Below are 16,117 nucleotides of genomic sequence, written 5' to 3'. Positions count from 1 at the left end.
CCTAAGACTTCTTGATGTTGAGGGCTTACTAGCGGTAAATTCTGCCAACAAGGGACATCTATTAGTTTTGTGTTACTGTCACAAAGTACCCAAAGCAAGTAGCTTATAAAGAGAAAGTCTATTGAGTTACAACTTTTGGAAGTTCAAGGCCAAGATCAGACAGATGCATTGCTTTGGACCCCAGTGCAGGCATCAGATGGTATGGCAAGAGCAAAGCATTGAAGAAAGCAATTATGTCATGAGCCAAGAAATGAGTGAGTGAGCTGCCTCCTCTAGGTCTCTTCTGAATGGTCCCACCACCTCCCCTACCACCACCCTGGGATTTGGCCTTCCCCAAGCGATGCTCATAACCGCACTGTCATAGGGCACAACTGAGAAGGACATGCTTTGCTGTGACTGTGATTTATCTTGGTGGCAATTTTTCATTAGAATGAGGAAGGACTTCAGGGAATGAAGGGGAGGTCAGTGTTTGGGCTAGACAAACCCAGGTTTGAATCAGCTCATTGTTGACTCTGAGTTTTTGACAACTTAGATGTTTTTGCCCCCCACCCCCCCACCCCCGTCCCGACCTTTTTCTCCAGTGAGGATGGTGGTGATGGTCACATAATCGCTGTCTCTCTCCTCCTAAGATCAATTTCTTCTCCCCACCCCCCCCCCCAAAAAAATCACCTGCCTTACACAGGTGGCTTAAAAGACCAATTAACTAGCTTTTCACTTTACCTTTTTTGGGGGGAGAGGGGTAAGAGGAAGAGCAGGATGGGGAGGGAGAAGGAAGCAAGAACTTAATTCCAAAGTTTCCATGATTCTAGACTTTTCAGTCACGTACTTTCTGTTTTGGGGGTAGTTTTAAGAGTTCTTTGATCTCAAAAACTTTAAAATAAAACTGGGTTATATTTCTCATGTGTGTGGTTGCTTTTTTTTTTTTTTTTCACTGTTGTTCCAATAAGACCTTCCCCATGGGTACTGAAAATTAACTATGTAAAATTACTATTTTTTAGTATTTCCAGTACAAGAGCTCAAGCCACATTTTAATACCAATTTTAATGTGCTGTTTTTGTTAATAGTGTTTCAGAACAGTTTTAGATTTCCAGAAAAAAAAAAATTGGAGCCGATAGATGGAGAAATCTCATATACTTTCCCCTATTCTTAGCATTTTAACATTATTACAGTTGGTGGGTCAATGTTTATCTGATCCTGTCCACAGTTTATTCGGATATCCTTACTTTTTTTTTTTTTTTTTACCTAGTATCATTTCTCTGTTCCAAATATCCATCTAAGATACTACAGTGTTTTTTGTTTAATTGTCTCTCTCTCTCTCTCTCTCTCTCCCCATAGGTTTACAATATGTTTCAGCACCAGAGTCTCGGAATCAAAATTAACATTCAAGTTACCAAGCTCGTTCTGCTACGGCAGCGTCCTGTAAGTCCACCATTCCGGGTACACAGAAAGCTCTCCAAGGCTTCTGTGAAGGGCTGTCTGCGCAGTTCCCCGCTGTGGCTTGGCCTATCCTGAGTGTGTGAGAGCAGAGCAGAGAGTTCTGGAACCATGGTGTGGGGCGGGGGCGGGGGGAAGGGGGGTGTTGGGAATCTCCAGGGAGCCTTGAGCTCAGGCACATGCCCTCTGCCCTTGAAGATTTGTGTCTAACTCCCCTGCGTGCAGAGCTCAAGGAGGGCTTTGAAATCATGGCTTCCTTCCTGGACCCTGCCCTGTTTTGTGGCCGAGGGAGAGGGTCCAAGGTCCCCGCAGCAGGAGACTGAGGAAACCTGGCTGGGTTTGGTCCATTGCTCTGTTGACAGACTGGTCCTCAATAATGTAGTGAGGCCACAACTCACCGAATGCTGTCGGCGAGAAGCCATCTCCATCTTCCCATACCATGGTCTGGCTGGGAAGTGGGGCTTCTCCCAGTTGTCTGCGTCCCTCACCACCCCTCTCTGTGTTTCTCAGGCCAAGCTGAACATTGGGCACCATGGTGAGCGGTCCCTGGAGAGCTTCTGTCACTGGCAGAATGAGGAATATGGAGGCGCACGGTACTTGGGCAACAACCAGGTCCCAGGAGGGAAGGATGACACGCCCCCTGTGGATGCTGCTGTGTTTGTCACGAGGTAAATATATGGACAGTTAACTTTTCAGAGAGTGCTGTTAGAAATTCCAGCTCGGAAACAAAGCCTTTGCCTACTTGCGGGGCTTCAATAGTTCTTAGCCCAGTGGGCTGAGAGTTAAATGAGCTGTGGCATGTGAGAACTCATCCTACTGCTTAGAATATAGTATTCACTGCTATTAGTCCTATTATTAACCTTAGAAAAGTAGGGACATTCTAGGCCACCAATTTTCAAGGAATTCATCTCTTTCCCTGCATTAAAGAAAATACTAGTGGTATGCCAGTGGCTCATGCATGTAATCTTAGCTGCTCAGGAGGCTGGGATCCAAGGATTGTGGTTTGAAACCAGCCTGGGCAGACAAATTCCCAAGACTCTTAAGCTCCAATTAATCACTGAAAAGCTGAAAATGAAAGTGTGGCTCAATGATAGAGTGTCAGCCTTGAGCAAAAAAGCCAAGCCAGAGTCTTGAGTGCTTCAGTTCAAACCCCAGTAAACACACACACACACACACACACACACACACACACACACACACACACACACACCCCAAAAAAAAAAAATCATCAAGAGCTCATGTGATCCAGCCATCGAACAAGCAGGGATGTGAGGGGACATTTGTACATCTCTAATCTTATTTGTACTTATATAGTCATTATTATTCCTAACCAAAAGATGAAAGCTTCCATGTGGCCATTCACAGGAGAAAGTAAACAAAATCTACCCACACAGTACAATAGTATTATCTGGTAGCAGCAGGCATTTTAAACTTAGCCTACAACATGGGTGAACTTGGAGTGAAATACGCCATTCACAAAAGGACAATACTTGAATGATGCTACTTAATCCAAGGCATGTAGAGTGGTCACGTTCATAGACAGAGAGCAGGAGAGTGGGCACTGGGGGCCAGGGGAGGGGAACAGGGAGCTGAGTTTTAGTTTGGAAGATGAAGGAGCTTTAGGGATGGTTGGGGGAGTGGTTGCATGACAGTGCTTAATGCTACTAACTGTGTATGCTACATCGATTGATACCATATATACATCCTATATATTTTACCTTTTTTTTTTTTTTTTGGTACTTGGGCTTGAACTCAGGGCCTGGACGCTGCCCCTTAGCTTTTTTTTTTTTTTCTCTCAAGGCTCCCACTTGAGCCACAGCTCCAATTTTGGCGAAAAGAGTCTCATGGACTTTCCTTGCCAGGCTGGCTTCAAACCATGATCCTCAGAATTCAGCCTCCTTAACTATGATCACAGGCATGAGCCACCAGTGTCAGCTAAGAAAATGACTTTGAGAAAGGACTTTTTGTTGTCATGTTCTCATAGGTGATTTACTTCTTGGTCACAAATATACTTGAAAGGAGACACTGCCCGTTGTAGCACAGCTGGTTGGAGAAGCCACTACAGGGTGATAGTGTTGGCTGCTAATTGTCTTTGATCAGTGCATTGACAAACATACTCCACAATTTCTTTTTCAGCTGTGGGAAGTGTGGCCTCCCCCTCCCAGTTAGATTATGGACTAGTTGAGATGTAAGTGGAGCTCTTGCCCCTCAGCAATGGCTGAGTTACTGTTGGCAAACATCGTTACTTGTGGTGCATTACTAAGACCTATGACAGCTAAAACAGTGCCGATAACTAACCATGGTAAACTAAGGTGTTATTTCTTTTCTCTTTTTTATTTTTTGGAGTCCTTCCTGCCTGACTATGACTTTTTCATTTTGATTGTAGGACAGATTTCTGCGTTCATAAAGATGAACCTTGTGACACCGTTGGTAAGTTTAAAGTTCAAGTAATGCCCCAAAGGGCTGACAGATCCTGAAGGATCTATCTCTGAACTAGTTCAGTGTTTTCTGTTGCCTCTTTGGGAAATGACATGTTTGACTCTATTTGACTTGTTTTTGTTATTTTTTTTTTCCTGAAAAGTTTTGAAGTTGCTTCTGATAGAGGCTTTTAGATAAAGGGTTAGGGAAGATATGAAAAGTGAAGCAAGGAGGTAGAGGCACCAGGCTTTCCCCCAGAGTATCTGCAGTAGGGGATGCATTTGATTCCAAGTGTCTTTGTCAACAGGCAAAGAGGATTCTTGCTGAGTGCTACAGCTGTTGTTACAAGACAGAAACTCAGTGCGCTGTGTTGTTGTGTGCAGATGTTCTATACTGAGTGGCCTAAGACAACCAGATAGCTACAATGCCCACACCTCTACAAACCTGGCACCAGACTGGTCACATTCTCACCTAAAAGCACTGATTGTGACACCAAGAACCCTTTCCTCCCTTTTCTCCTCCCTTCCCTACCTCCCAACTCTCCCTTCCTTTCTTTATTTTCTCTTGCCCTGCTCTTGATCTCTCCTAAGTCTGGAGGAAACCACTTTTAGGGAAGAGAGTACTTGGTTACTAGAAAAAATACTAAGGACATTTCCAACTGTGCCTGTCATAGCTCAAACCTTTAGAACATTTAATGGCATAATAGTTGTATCAAATCAGGCAGCCACTGGTCTCTGGCAAACTCATCCCGCTTGCCTGTTGTTACTTTGGTATTTGTGCTTCTGTCATTGGCCAAATTCTGTGCTTTCTTAAAAGGTTTTATGAAATCTTTCAATTGAAAAATCTAACATGCATGCGTCTAGCCACGAGGATGCCGACTTTGGCCAGCCCTACCTTATTGTACTTACAAAAAAAAAAAAATAGATCATCTACTTCAAAGACTTACTAGCAAAGTAGCCTCCTGTTGATTTTTGGGCATTGCATCCCATAAGTCCAGCTTGGATTTCTCAGCTAATAAATTTACTGGGAAAACAAGATATATATTCTTCAGTGTACCAGACATTGGGACTGGAGAATAATCCCCAGAGGAGGAGATCTCCCCTTCTTTGGAAGGAGGAGTGGGGAGCCCTCTGGGATAAGGTCTGGGCAGGGCAGGGAGGAGAAGAGGAGGAGTCTCTGTGGGATGGAGGAGGAAGTTGGGCTCCCAGAGTGCGGAAGGAGGAGAGGGGAGAGCATTGTAAGGAGTGGGGCTGCCACTGGATTAGTCCTCTAAGGTTCTGAAGGTCAGGCCCCTGGCAACAGGGATGCATTGCAGGTCTCTCTTGTAGTTGCTAGGCTCTGTTGCTTTGGTACTAGTCCAGGTCTAGATTGGCTCATGTGGGAGCTGAGAATTACTGAAATTTCTCTTAATGTTTTGGGCCTGTGAGCAGTCTTCATCTGTGTTTGGCATTAAAATGACTACTTTAGGCTAGCCACAAGCTGATTTTCCCAGTGACTGTTGAAGTGTTGGACTTGAAGTGGAAAGGCCTGGGGTCAGTCACACTGAAGCCATTGTGCTGCTGGAAATGAAGCACAGGTCAGGGGCGGGTGACCTGGAGTCAGAGCTGCAGCTTGGGGAAGAACACTGGTGGCCTGAGCGCCTCAGATAGCCTGTCAGGCTCCTGGGGTCTCTGTGGGTTCAGTAAACTGAAGAACCCTCAGCTCTTCCTGGTGAAATTAAGAGTTGGAGTGCTTCAGAAAGAACGAGAAGGTTATGTCAGGGCAGCCCGTTCTGCTCTGTTGAGCAGAGACCAGATCTGGATCTATCATCTAGGGCTTCAGTTCCAGCAGCCTTTGGAATTGCTGGGAGAGATGATGGGGATCAGAAATTCCCGACTACTCTTGTGGTTGGGGAAGGGCTGAGTCGTGCTGGAGAAAGGCCCAGTCACGACTGGGGAAGGGCTGAGTCATGGCTGGGGAAGGACTGAGTCATGGTTGAGGAAAGGCTGAGACCTGGCTGGGGAAAGGCTGAGCTATGGTTGGGAAAAGGCTGAATCATGCCTAGGGAAAGGCTGAGTCATGGTTGAGGAAGGACTGAGTCAGGCTGGGGAAAGGCTGAGTCATGGCTAGGGAAGAGTTGAGTCATGGTTGGGGAAAAGCTGAGTCATGGTTGGGGAAGGGCTGAGTCATGGCTAGGGAAGAGTTGAGTCATGGTTGGGGAAGGGTTGAGTCATGGCTAGGGAAGAGCTGAGTCATGGTTGGGGAAAGGCTGGGTCATGGTTGGGGAAGGGCTGAGTCATGGCTAGGGAAGAGTTGAGTCATGGTTGGGGAAAGGCTGAATCATGGTTGGGGAAAGGCTGAGTCATGCTGGGGAAAGGCTGAGTCATGGTTGGGGAAGGGCTGAGTCATGGTTGGGGAAGGGTTGAGTCATGGCTAGGGAAGAGCTGAGTCATGGTTGGGGAAAGGCTGAGTCATGCTGGGGAAAGGCTGAGTCATGGTTGGGGATGGGCTGAGTCATGGTTGGGGAAGAGCTGAGTCATGGTTGGGGAAGGGCTGAGTCATGGCTAAGGAAGAGCTGAGTCATGGTTGGGGAAAGGCTGAGTCATGGTTGGGGAAAGGCTGAGTCATGCTGGGGAAAGGCTGAGTCATGCTGGGGAAGGTTCTAGCATGTGCTAGTTGGGGAAGGGCCAAGTCACAGTTTAGGGCCTGACACTAATGCACGCGGAGAGTAGATATCAGGGTAAGGACTATCAGCTGATATCCACTGTCATTTTTTTCCTCCCTGGGTGATTACATTTCCCAGGCTTCCCGGCAATAACCACATGACAGCTTTCGGCACAGTGGAATGGCAATCGAGGTGACATGTGCTATTCTAGGTCGGCCCCATCTAAACTTCTAGTGAACCATGCTTGGAGCTCTTTCTGCTCTGACTGACTGGCTAAGGCCGTTCAAGGATTTAGTAGGCACAGTATGTGAATCGTTGGATGCTGCAGGAATGGGGAGAAGAGTACACCGAGACACTAGGATTGGAGTTTTGTTTGTGATTGTATGAGCGCTGAAAGTCCAAGTATCCATAAAATGATCTGGATACTTGAGGTCTCAAAGCAGCGAGGACTCCCATCACAAATGTACGGCCCACGGCTCTTTCCTCTTTTTTTTTTTTTTTCCCACCCCTTGGCATTTCAATAATTTGCTTCATTATTATGAGATTTTTCTCAAAAACCAATGGAACATAATGCTTCCTCCCTCAACTTCCTGCCTCTTTTCTTTCGTCTTGTTTGGCTTCCAAATATTCCAGATCTTTTCTATTGTCTCCTGTACCCCTTGGTAACGAAATAAAACAGGCCTAAACAGCTGTGCCTGGCGGTGGGGTGGGGAGTGGGGGGGGGAGGGAGGGCAGGGTTCAGGAGCTGTGAGATGGCCCGTCCCTCCCCACCTTGGCTCAGTCTCTGATTAAGTGGAAAGGTTCCCAGAGAGACAGCAGCAGAGGAGCGGCCAGGGAAGTCCCAGGGGCCGGCCCACTGCAGCCTTGCCGCAGGGCTCCCGCTGCCAAAATAAACATAAGTTGTGAGATAAAGTCACAACCCCAAGAGGTTTTCATCTTGGAAGAGGAATGCGTTAAGAGAGTCACTGTGTTGGACCAGGGAATCGTGTTCTTGCACATCCAGTGTTACACACCCTCTGTGTGTGTGTGTGTGTGTAAGACTTAGGAAGAGCTAAGAATTCAGGGGTGATTGGGACAAGGAAAAAGGAGTTAAAGAAGTCACCTCCTAGGGACAGATAGGTTCCTTACCAGTGTATGACCTGGGGCTCGTGACCTTCACCTGCCCTGCCCTCCTGAGTAGAGGCAATGTGAAATCATGTGAAGTCCTTGGCATCTTGCCTATGGCAGAGGGTGTGTGTGTGTGTGTGTGTGTGTGTGTGTGTGTGTGTGTGTGAGAGAGAGAGAGAGAGAGAGTACTGAGGTTTGAACTCAGGGTCTAGGTGGTGTCCCTTAGCTTTTCTGCTAAAGTCTAGTACTCTACCACTTGAGCCACACCTCCATTTCCAGCTTTTTGGTGGTTAATTGGAGATAACAATTTCACAGACTTCTCTACTCTGGCTGCCTTTGAACCACGATTCTCAGATCTCAGCCTCCCTCATAGCTAGGATTACAGGCATGAACCACCAGTGCCCAGCAAGAGACCTTCTTAATCCCCAATTAGAGATTGACTACTGGGGCTGGGAATATGGCCTAGTGGCAAGAGTGCTTGCCTCCCATACATGAAGCCCTGGGTTCAATTCCCCAGCACCACATATATAGAAAAATGGCCAGAAGTGGCGCTGTGGCTCAGGTGGCAGAGTGCTAGCCTTGAGCGGGAAGAAGCCAGGGACAGTGCTCAGGCCCTGAGTCCAAGCCCCAGGCCTGGTTAAAAAAAAAAAGAGAGAGAGAGAGAGAGATTGACTACTGTCACCTTCATGAAAATGGCTGTATTGCAGGTCTAGTCAGTGGAGAGAGGAGCAAAGATCACCAGCATTAACTCCTTTCCCAACTCAACGAGCGCATGGCAGATGCAAGCCATTCCTAAGAAAGCCATTACTGTTGATCAAGTCTCCAGTGACTGAGTTCCAGAAAGCTGGACAGACACACTGGGAAATGTTTTTAAAGCGATGAGAATTAGCCACAAGGGTCATTGCCAAGAGGCGTTATACCCTGAAACTTCAATGAAACCTGCCATTGGATTATCTGATGAGAAGCAATGTGCCTTTGAGAATTCACTGTCTTTGACCAATGGCTTCAGTTCAAAACTTAAATGACATAGGCCCTAATAGAACACAATCCTGGAACTAATGAAGCCCATCATAGTTAGAAACAAAGTACTCAAACTGCCCCCATGGAAGGATTTTATTTAAAGACTGGTTTGGGTTACTTGCCTTTTAAGATGTGTGGGCTCTGTGTGCACTCTTGATAGGAAGGGTTTTCCACCTTCACAATTGTTTTTGGTGCCAAGAGAGTTTTCAACACTGGGAAAATTGTGTGGCTGCCTTCCAAGGCCGACCTTGCAGTGTTACTAATCTCTCGGCTTCCTCCCTCATGGATCATTCTTGTCCCCTGCCTGCCGGGAGACAGAGTGATGGCTTCCTAATTGGGTCCCCAGGCAGCCAGAACACCTGCGTCTGGGGGTTGTGCTATAAACAATGGCCTTTGCTTCTCCTACAAAGACAGATTTCCGTGCATGCACTTGTGCACGTGTGGGCGTGCAAGTCTATTTTGGTAAATTATCATTCTTCCAAGTACTATTATTGCCCACGAGGCGCCATCACTAGAGCAATAAAAGCTTGCATTCAAAATTCAGTCCTTCCTCATTTTGAACCTGAAAACAGTGTTAGCAGTGGCTCTGGTCCTCACCTAGTGACCACACCCGTGATAGATGTGATCGAGATGTCCCTTGCACGGCTAGACTGTCTATCTGGAGCTTTGTGACCCACCAGCTGGTGCTTTGTGAACCATTACAATGTCACCCTGGTTCCTCCACTCCTTTGGTCTCCTCTAGGGCCACCGCTGACCTCAGATCCCTCCCTCTTGTGGGTTTGGCATTGGCTCTTGGGCGTCCCTGGCATGGATTGCTTTCTTCTCCAATTGTGCACCAACATCTGGAGAAAGTTACACATGCAGATCTGCTAGTGTTTAGCAGGCCGTGAGCGTTGGACACTTGTCTGGTGGGCTTTATGGCATTTAGAGGTTATTTTGAAGATACCATGAAGAAAGTGACCCTCAAGGATGGCTGGGCACCCTGTGGGTATCTTTTGGGATGTATCTGGGCTCTTCAACTGCTTTTAGTTAACAAGAAGCTCTGGTTATCCCCAAGTACCTGACTTTGGTTATGCTTGTGCAGGCTTGGCCAGAAAGCATCTAGAACTTCAGCCTGGGCTGGATGGTTGGATGTGGAGCAGAGTGAATTGGAGCTGATTGATGTGCTGCCAGCCTGTCTGCCTGAGTCTGGGAGGGAGCCTGGCATTGCCACCTTTTCCTTGCGTTGGTTTTTTTGGATCACTTGGTGCAACCATCTCATGTTGGTCAAGGAAGTTGTGTTGACCTGTCTGCAGAGATCAGAGTCACCTGCTCCCTGGAGCCCAGCATTCCACCACCTCAAGGCAATTCTCCTTGCCTTTCCTACCTGCTCTTCCAAGCAAGCATTTGCTCGTGGCTGAGCAGAGGGAGCTTTGGGCTTGGTTCTGCCTAGGGAGTATGGCAGCTTCAACTCTGGGGCCTTGATGCATCTGTGTGATCTACTCAGGGTCGACTAGGAGACAGCAGGCCAGGAGACTGAGGCCTGGTCACTTTCATTTGAGCCCCTCTGCACACGTGAAACTAGCACATGTGAAGATAGTCCAGGCTGCCTTGCCTATCAGACCAAAAGCCAATTGAATAAGTGACTCCCCACCCCCCCCCCCCCGCCCTGTCCCCAAGTACCCCCCCCCCCCCCCCCCCAGACCAGAACGTTAGCAGAGCGTCATGAAGCTGAAGTTTGCAAGAGAAGAGTCACATTTCAGGGCAGAACAGAAACAAGGGGATGGGGGCAGGGGCCTGGGAAGCTTGGCGGGCAGCCATCGCTTCCATCAGCACTGTGTGTGGGGGAGATCTTTAGGAGAGTTGTGTAGCCTGAAACCATCTTTTGTATCCCAGCCTGGCACTGTTGGGCTGGGCAGGACTTCAAATACACGGGCTCTTCATTGCGAAGAGATGGTGAGCTTCCATGCTGGGGTCTTCAAAGTCAAGTTCATAATTGCCATTGTCCCCTACTAAGCTTGGAGCTCAGATCAGCCAGCTTCGGCCTTACTACCACACAGGCTGATTGGACGAAGACGCCTGTCATGGGGCTCTGTGGCCAAGAACCACCCACTTCTCTCCCTGAGCCTTTGACCCCACAGCTTTTCTCCCCTCAAGCTTTGATGGGAAGAGCTGGAGGGCAAGGGCAGCTTCACAGGGGGAAGGGGATGATGAAGAGGACTAATGAGCAATCTCCTGCCCAGACCGCCAGGCAGACAGGGCAGCTCAGCCACACTTGGCAGAGGGTTCTCCCAGCTGAGCTGTCTGCATGGAAAATACACAGGAGCTGATAACCCAAGTTCTATGAGAACTCTGAGCATGGTGGTCAGAGTTTCCTGCCTTCGTTCGTCAGCCTGGTGTTTCCACAGTGCCCTGTGTTCTCTGTGAAGATCCAGCTGTGGGGGTTGAGCTCCCCACGGCCTGCACTGGCTGGTGGAGTCTCCCTACAATGGGGTAAGAAGAACCACTTCCCACTTCCCAGCCCCCCAAACCTCAGGGCCCCACTGCTTCCCAGGGCTCTGCTGTCCTGGTGGACTTTGCTGATGAAGTTGGTTTCCTGACATTGTTTTGACCAGTTGCAAACCTCCTTAGCTCCTTGTGGGGAGCCCTGGGGTGGCTCCTCGGGCTCTCCCTGGAACTTTCCAGAATGTCACTGTGGACAAAGCATGTTCTGTGTCTCGAAGGCTTTGGAAATTGAGCTCCAGGAGGAGGTTAGGGCAGATCAGAGGGTGTGGGGAATAGTGGCCTTTGGGGGGGGGGGTGTCTGAGGAGGAAGAATGGAGACCTTGGAAGAAAAGAGAATGCTTTCCCCTTCACAAGGGCCAGTGTTCTCCCTCTCAAACCCCTTTTGAGTTGATTTTGCCCCCTCTGAAAGTGTGAATTCTTGAGGGATTTATGGTGGAGTAACCTTGTCTGTATCTTGGTTCCTCTACCCTGGTCAGCGGTTACTGTTAATAGTGACAAATGGCCAGCTGCACAAGGGGCAATTGTCACCCTGTAGCCCTCCCCACAGAGACACCCCTCCCCTCTCCCTCCCTCCCTGGGGTTGTGCTTCTTAGGCTAGGTAGGTAATCTGCACTCAAAACATCTTGGTCTCTGCATTTGACACATTTGCATTGTAACCCACAGGCCTTGGGCAGCGTAGACACCTCTCTTACACTCACAGACTTAGCTTGACAGGTCTTCAGCGTAATCTGAGGGGTGCAGGAAGGGTAGACACCCCCACACTAGCTTGATTTTGACTTGCCCGCCATGTAATCCACAGCTGTGGGCAGGACAGGAATCACTGTGATCCTCTCTCTGGCTGTGTCCTGGCATCTTGCTCTGCTTCCGGCCTCCTGAGAAGGCAGAACTGACCACCACTGCCCACCCCCCCTCCTGCCCCAAGAGGCTCTCAGAACCAGCTAGGGAGACAGCACTTAGAACAGAAGCCATGCACCCCACATAGAGCCATCCAGGTACCGGGTATGCAGGGGCTGCATCTGGCCACAAACATGTTTGCTTTCGTTTGCCTTACTAGTTTTGAATATGTGATGGGGGGAAAGAAACCAATATCTTTTCCTAAGCACCTGTCTGGAAAGATCGGTATGGCAGAATTGACTGAACAAAGAGCAGCTCTCTGTTTAGATTGTGTCCAGTTTGCATTCTTCCCTCCGGCCTCCCTTCTCTGATGCTAAGTGGCACGTGCCGAGATCCTCAGGTTTGTGCCACTGCTCTCCTTGTGGTGCTGCGAGGATAAGATTAAAATGCTCCCTTCCACAGCTCTACCAGCAGTGGGAGGTGGGAAAGCACCAAGGAGGAGGATGAGCCATTGTTAGGAAAAAATGAGGACATTTCTTTGTAGAATGAAATCTCAGAGAGCAGTTTTGTGCAACTAGGTGTGAGTGTTACAAAAGGACTCCACTTAGAAGAGCATTTCAGGCCTCCCGCCCCGCTTCTGGAATCCATGCCTGGTCCCCACATCATTTGTAAATGCTTACAACTTGGTGATGTGCACCCTAAAAGGACTGTCTTTGAATAGTAGCTATTTTGACATCTGGAGCAGAAGAAATAGTTTTTCCTTTTGCACATGTGTGTGTATGTGTGTGTGCTGGTACTATGGCTTAAACTCAGAGCCTTGGCCTGAGTTTAAGCATCTGCTTGCTGCTCAGAGACCATCAAAGGCTAAAGGTTACACCAGCCCTACCCACAAGCAGACATCAGTCACAGGGCCTTGAGTCAGGCATTAACAGCACTGCCCCGTAGCTTTATCTTTTCACTCGAGGATGGCATTCTATCACTTGAGCTGAACTCCACTTCGGACTTTTGGGTGGTTAATTGGTAATATGAGTCTCATGAACGTTCCTACCTAATCTGGGTTTGAACTATGATCCCCAGATCTCAGCTTCCTAAGTAGCTAGGGTTATAGATGTGAGCCATTGGTGCCCAGCTAGAACAGCTTCTCCTGGAAGCATGCCTGGACACATGGCATTCCTGGCTATGCCTAAGTGTGACCCCCACCCTCACCCCAGCCATTGCAAACACCTTCCACTCAGGATTTCCAAACTGTGTGTGTGTGCGCGCACACACGTGTGTGCGCCTGTGTGTGTGTCTGTGTGTATGGGGGTTGGGGAGAGGAGCTCATTTGTGTATGCTTACAGCCCTGTATAGACAGTGGCAAGACAATGTGGCTCTGAGCTCACACACAACGCACGGTGCACCTTGGAGGCTAAGCCAGGAGCACTTGTCACCAGAATGTGTTCTTCCAGCTTAATACTGAGGCTCAGATCTATTTCCTTCCGGGCAGGGGCACTGGGGCTTATGGAAGAACAAAGTCTCTTGTTCTTATCACACCTTTCAGTTCTGACATGCCCGGGTCCCTTTGATCCCAGCAGGCTGGCAGGAAGAAGCACCTGGCATGTCTGCGAGTGTAGTATTAGGACTGATCCCAAACCAGATGCCCAGGCTTATTACTGAGAAACATCTCGGTGTGGCACTGCCTCAGTGGTTACCTGGGCCTTGGTCTCCTTTCTGGGATCAGATGTGGTGTTGACAGTACAGGCGGCGGACGGCTCTGTGTGAGTGAGTCACCTGGACATGTGGATGGCCGGGTGGCAGCTGGGAGATCAAACACCCATCAAAGCTCCCTCCCCGCCATCCTCCTTACCCTTGAGGCTGAGGTGCAGCGTGGGCACCCACACATCCTCCCAGCTGACAGGGCTGCAGACATGCAGGGTGGGAACTGAGGGTTGATTTCGAAAGCTCTCAGGGGGCACCTGCTTGTTCCTCAGCCATCCTCAAGGGCTGAAAGAGTTAGGCACCAGCCCTAAGCAAGCTAGTCAGACAAATCCTCAAGTTAACCAGCATAAAAAGAGCTAGAAGTGGAGGTGTGGCTCAAGTGGCACAGTTGTGAGCAAAAAAAATTCAAGTGAGAGCCCTGACTTCAAACCCCAGTGCCAGCACACAAAACAGCACAGAGTACACTTCACCTACTAAACACCATAGCTTAGCCACGCTGTCTACTGCAGTGTGCGGGTTGTTTCCACTCCTGACTGCGTGGCTGTGGCTCATCGCCAAAACCAAGCTTCACCAGAGAGCGTTGGACCCACACGGTGCTACCCCAGGGAAAAAAATCAAAATTCAGGGTTTGGTTTCAACTGGCTGTGCATCACTTAGGCATCGTTGTGAAGTCCAAAAATCGTAATAGCTGCAGGGACCGTTTGCAATTTTAAATCATCTCTATAAATATGTGTGTCCCTGAGCTATTATTTTTTCATTTGTTTTTGCCTTCTTTACACCCAGTGTCCAGTTTAAACTTTAGAATGCTTAAATGTGCTTCCCCAGTGACATGCCTGCACCTGACCAAGGAATCGCACATTTCCCCCTGTTGCATTCCCTTTGCTGCCTTATTAAGAGTAACACACAGACCCTCCTCGCTCAAGACCATGCCCCAGATCTGACACAGAAAAGAACATCCTGCAGAAAATTCCTGGCTATCACCTTTTGAGGAATGCTTGGGTGACCCTTGAGGTCAGAAGGGGGAAATTTTTCCCCCAGAATCTTTGTTTTGGCATGACTGTCAGGAGAGCATTTTCTCCAAAGGAATGTCCTTGATTGTATTCTGGGATTCTTGCGCTTAGCATTTCTAAGGTAGGGGTGTGTGTGTGTGTGTGTGTGTGTGTGTGTGTGTGTGTGTGTGTGTGTGTACCACTTTGCAAACTGGATGCAAATGAGAAATCGTCTTGCAAGGAATACTTACATAGCAAATACTACAGTGTTTCATGGGTTAAAGACACCATGTGAAGGTCTTGTTGAGCTCGGTGTGAATAGGAAACTTCCCGGTCTTTCCCAATAATTGCCAGACTTCTCTGTCTCTGGAATACAATGGAGCTGACAGGGCAGGGTGGGGGTGGTGGTGGTGGTGGTGGTGGTGGTGGTGGTGTCGGTGGTGTCGGTGGTGTCTGTCTTCCCTGTTTGCCACCTGACCCCCAAGGCAGAGAGTTTTTCACCATCGTGGGGGTTAGAAGGAAGGAGGAAAAGAGGATCTGCTGGTAGATCCCTTGTAGCACAAACCGGAGAAACTTGCCCTCTTCCCATCTCACATGACGTGTGGACGGTAATAGCGTCCTCTAGGTCATGGCATGCGAGTGTGCTTGCATGTGTGCATTAGTGTGGACATACACGTATGTGTGTATGAACAAGTTGATGTACACCGGGGCTGCTGACATTCTCCACTGTGGGTCCAGGGTAGGTGTGGAAACGCATGTCACCTGGTAGGTACATGGTCTTGAACTTCCCAGGATGCAACTACTTCTTAACCCTAGTGCATCCCTAAAATAGCCTTTATGCTTCTGGTTGTGTGTGAATGCACGTGTGCCCGTGTGCGTGTGGGGGGGCATACCAGAGCTTCCTCAGCTTGCTTGGTTGGCCGGTACTCTATCACTTGAGCCATGCCTCCGGCCCAGCTTTTTTGCCTGTTAGAGGGGAAGTGTCACAGACTTTTCTGCCCAGATTGGCTTAGAATGGCAGCACTCCAGATCTCAGCCTCCTGAGTAGCTGGATTTACAGGCCAGGGAGCCGTTGGCGCCTTGCTGGCACGCATGTTGTTGGAGATATACTGGACTCCACCAACATCTTCCTCCCTGTTGTTTATTTCTTCCTGTTCTGCTCTACAGGAGCAGAGGGTGGCGTTTTATGAGGGCAGAGTTGATGGGGCTAGGGTTCATTCCTTCCTTCGTGGGACTAATGGAGGGTGCGTTTAACCTCCCCTGGCTTGTTCTGTGCCTCAAGGTGCTTAGCATCTCCACACTTGGATTTGTTCAGCTGCCTGGGCCACAGTGAAAGGGTGTGTGAGGCGCATGGCATCACCAGGGCTCTGGGTACCAGGAAGAAAGGACAAAGGGTGTTTTTGTATCCTTGCAGGATCCAGAGGAGGGGGCGCTGGAGCCATACTGTTGAGACTTAAGATTAGGAGGAAAGAGACGAGCAAAGTGACCC

General features: G+C 48.8%; 1 protein-coding gene across 1 annotated transcript in view; it reads left to right on the top strand.

Annotated features, from left to right (window-relative positions):
* Adamts17 (ADAM metallopeptidase with thrombospondin type 1 motif 17) overlaps window positions 1-16,117 on the top strand; it is a 141,165-nt gene that overhangs the window by 34,416 nt on the left and 90,632 nt on the right. Inside the window, exons 5-7 of the mRNA XM_048369046.1 lie at window positions 1,336-1,419; window positions 1,945-2,102; window positions 3,821-3,864. Coding sequence (XP_048225003.1) covers window positions 1,336-1,419; window positions 1,945-2,102; window positions 3,821-3,864 — 286 coding nt within the window. The remainder of the gene's footprint in view (window positions 1-1,335; window positions 1,420-1,944; window positions 2,103-3,820; window positions 3,865-16,117) is intronic.

Source organism: Perognathus longimembris, chromosome 20, assembly GCF_023159225.1.
Source record: "Perognathus longimembris pacificus isolate PPM17 chromosome 20, ASM2315922v1, whole genome shotgun sequence".
NCBI classification, from domain to species: Eukaryota; Metazoa; Chordata; class Mammalia; order Rodentia; family Heteromyidae; genus Perognathus; species Perognathus longimembris.
The sequence above is the reverse complement of the archived record's forward strand: the minus strand, read 5'-3'. Positions and strand labels throughout refer to the sequence as shown.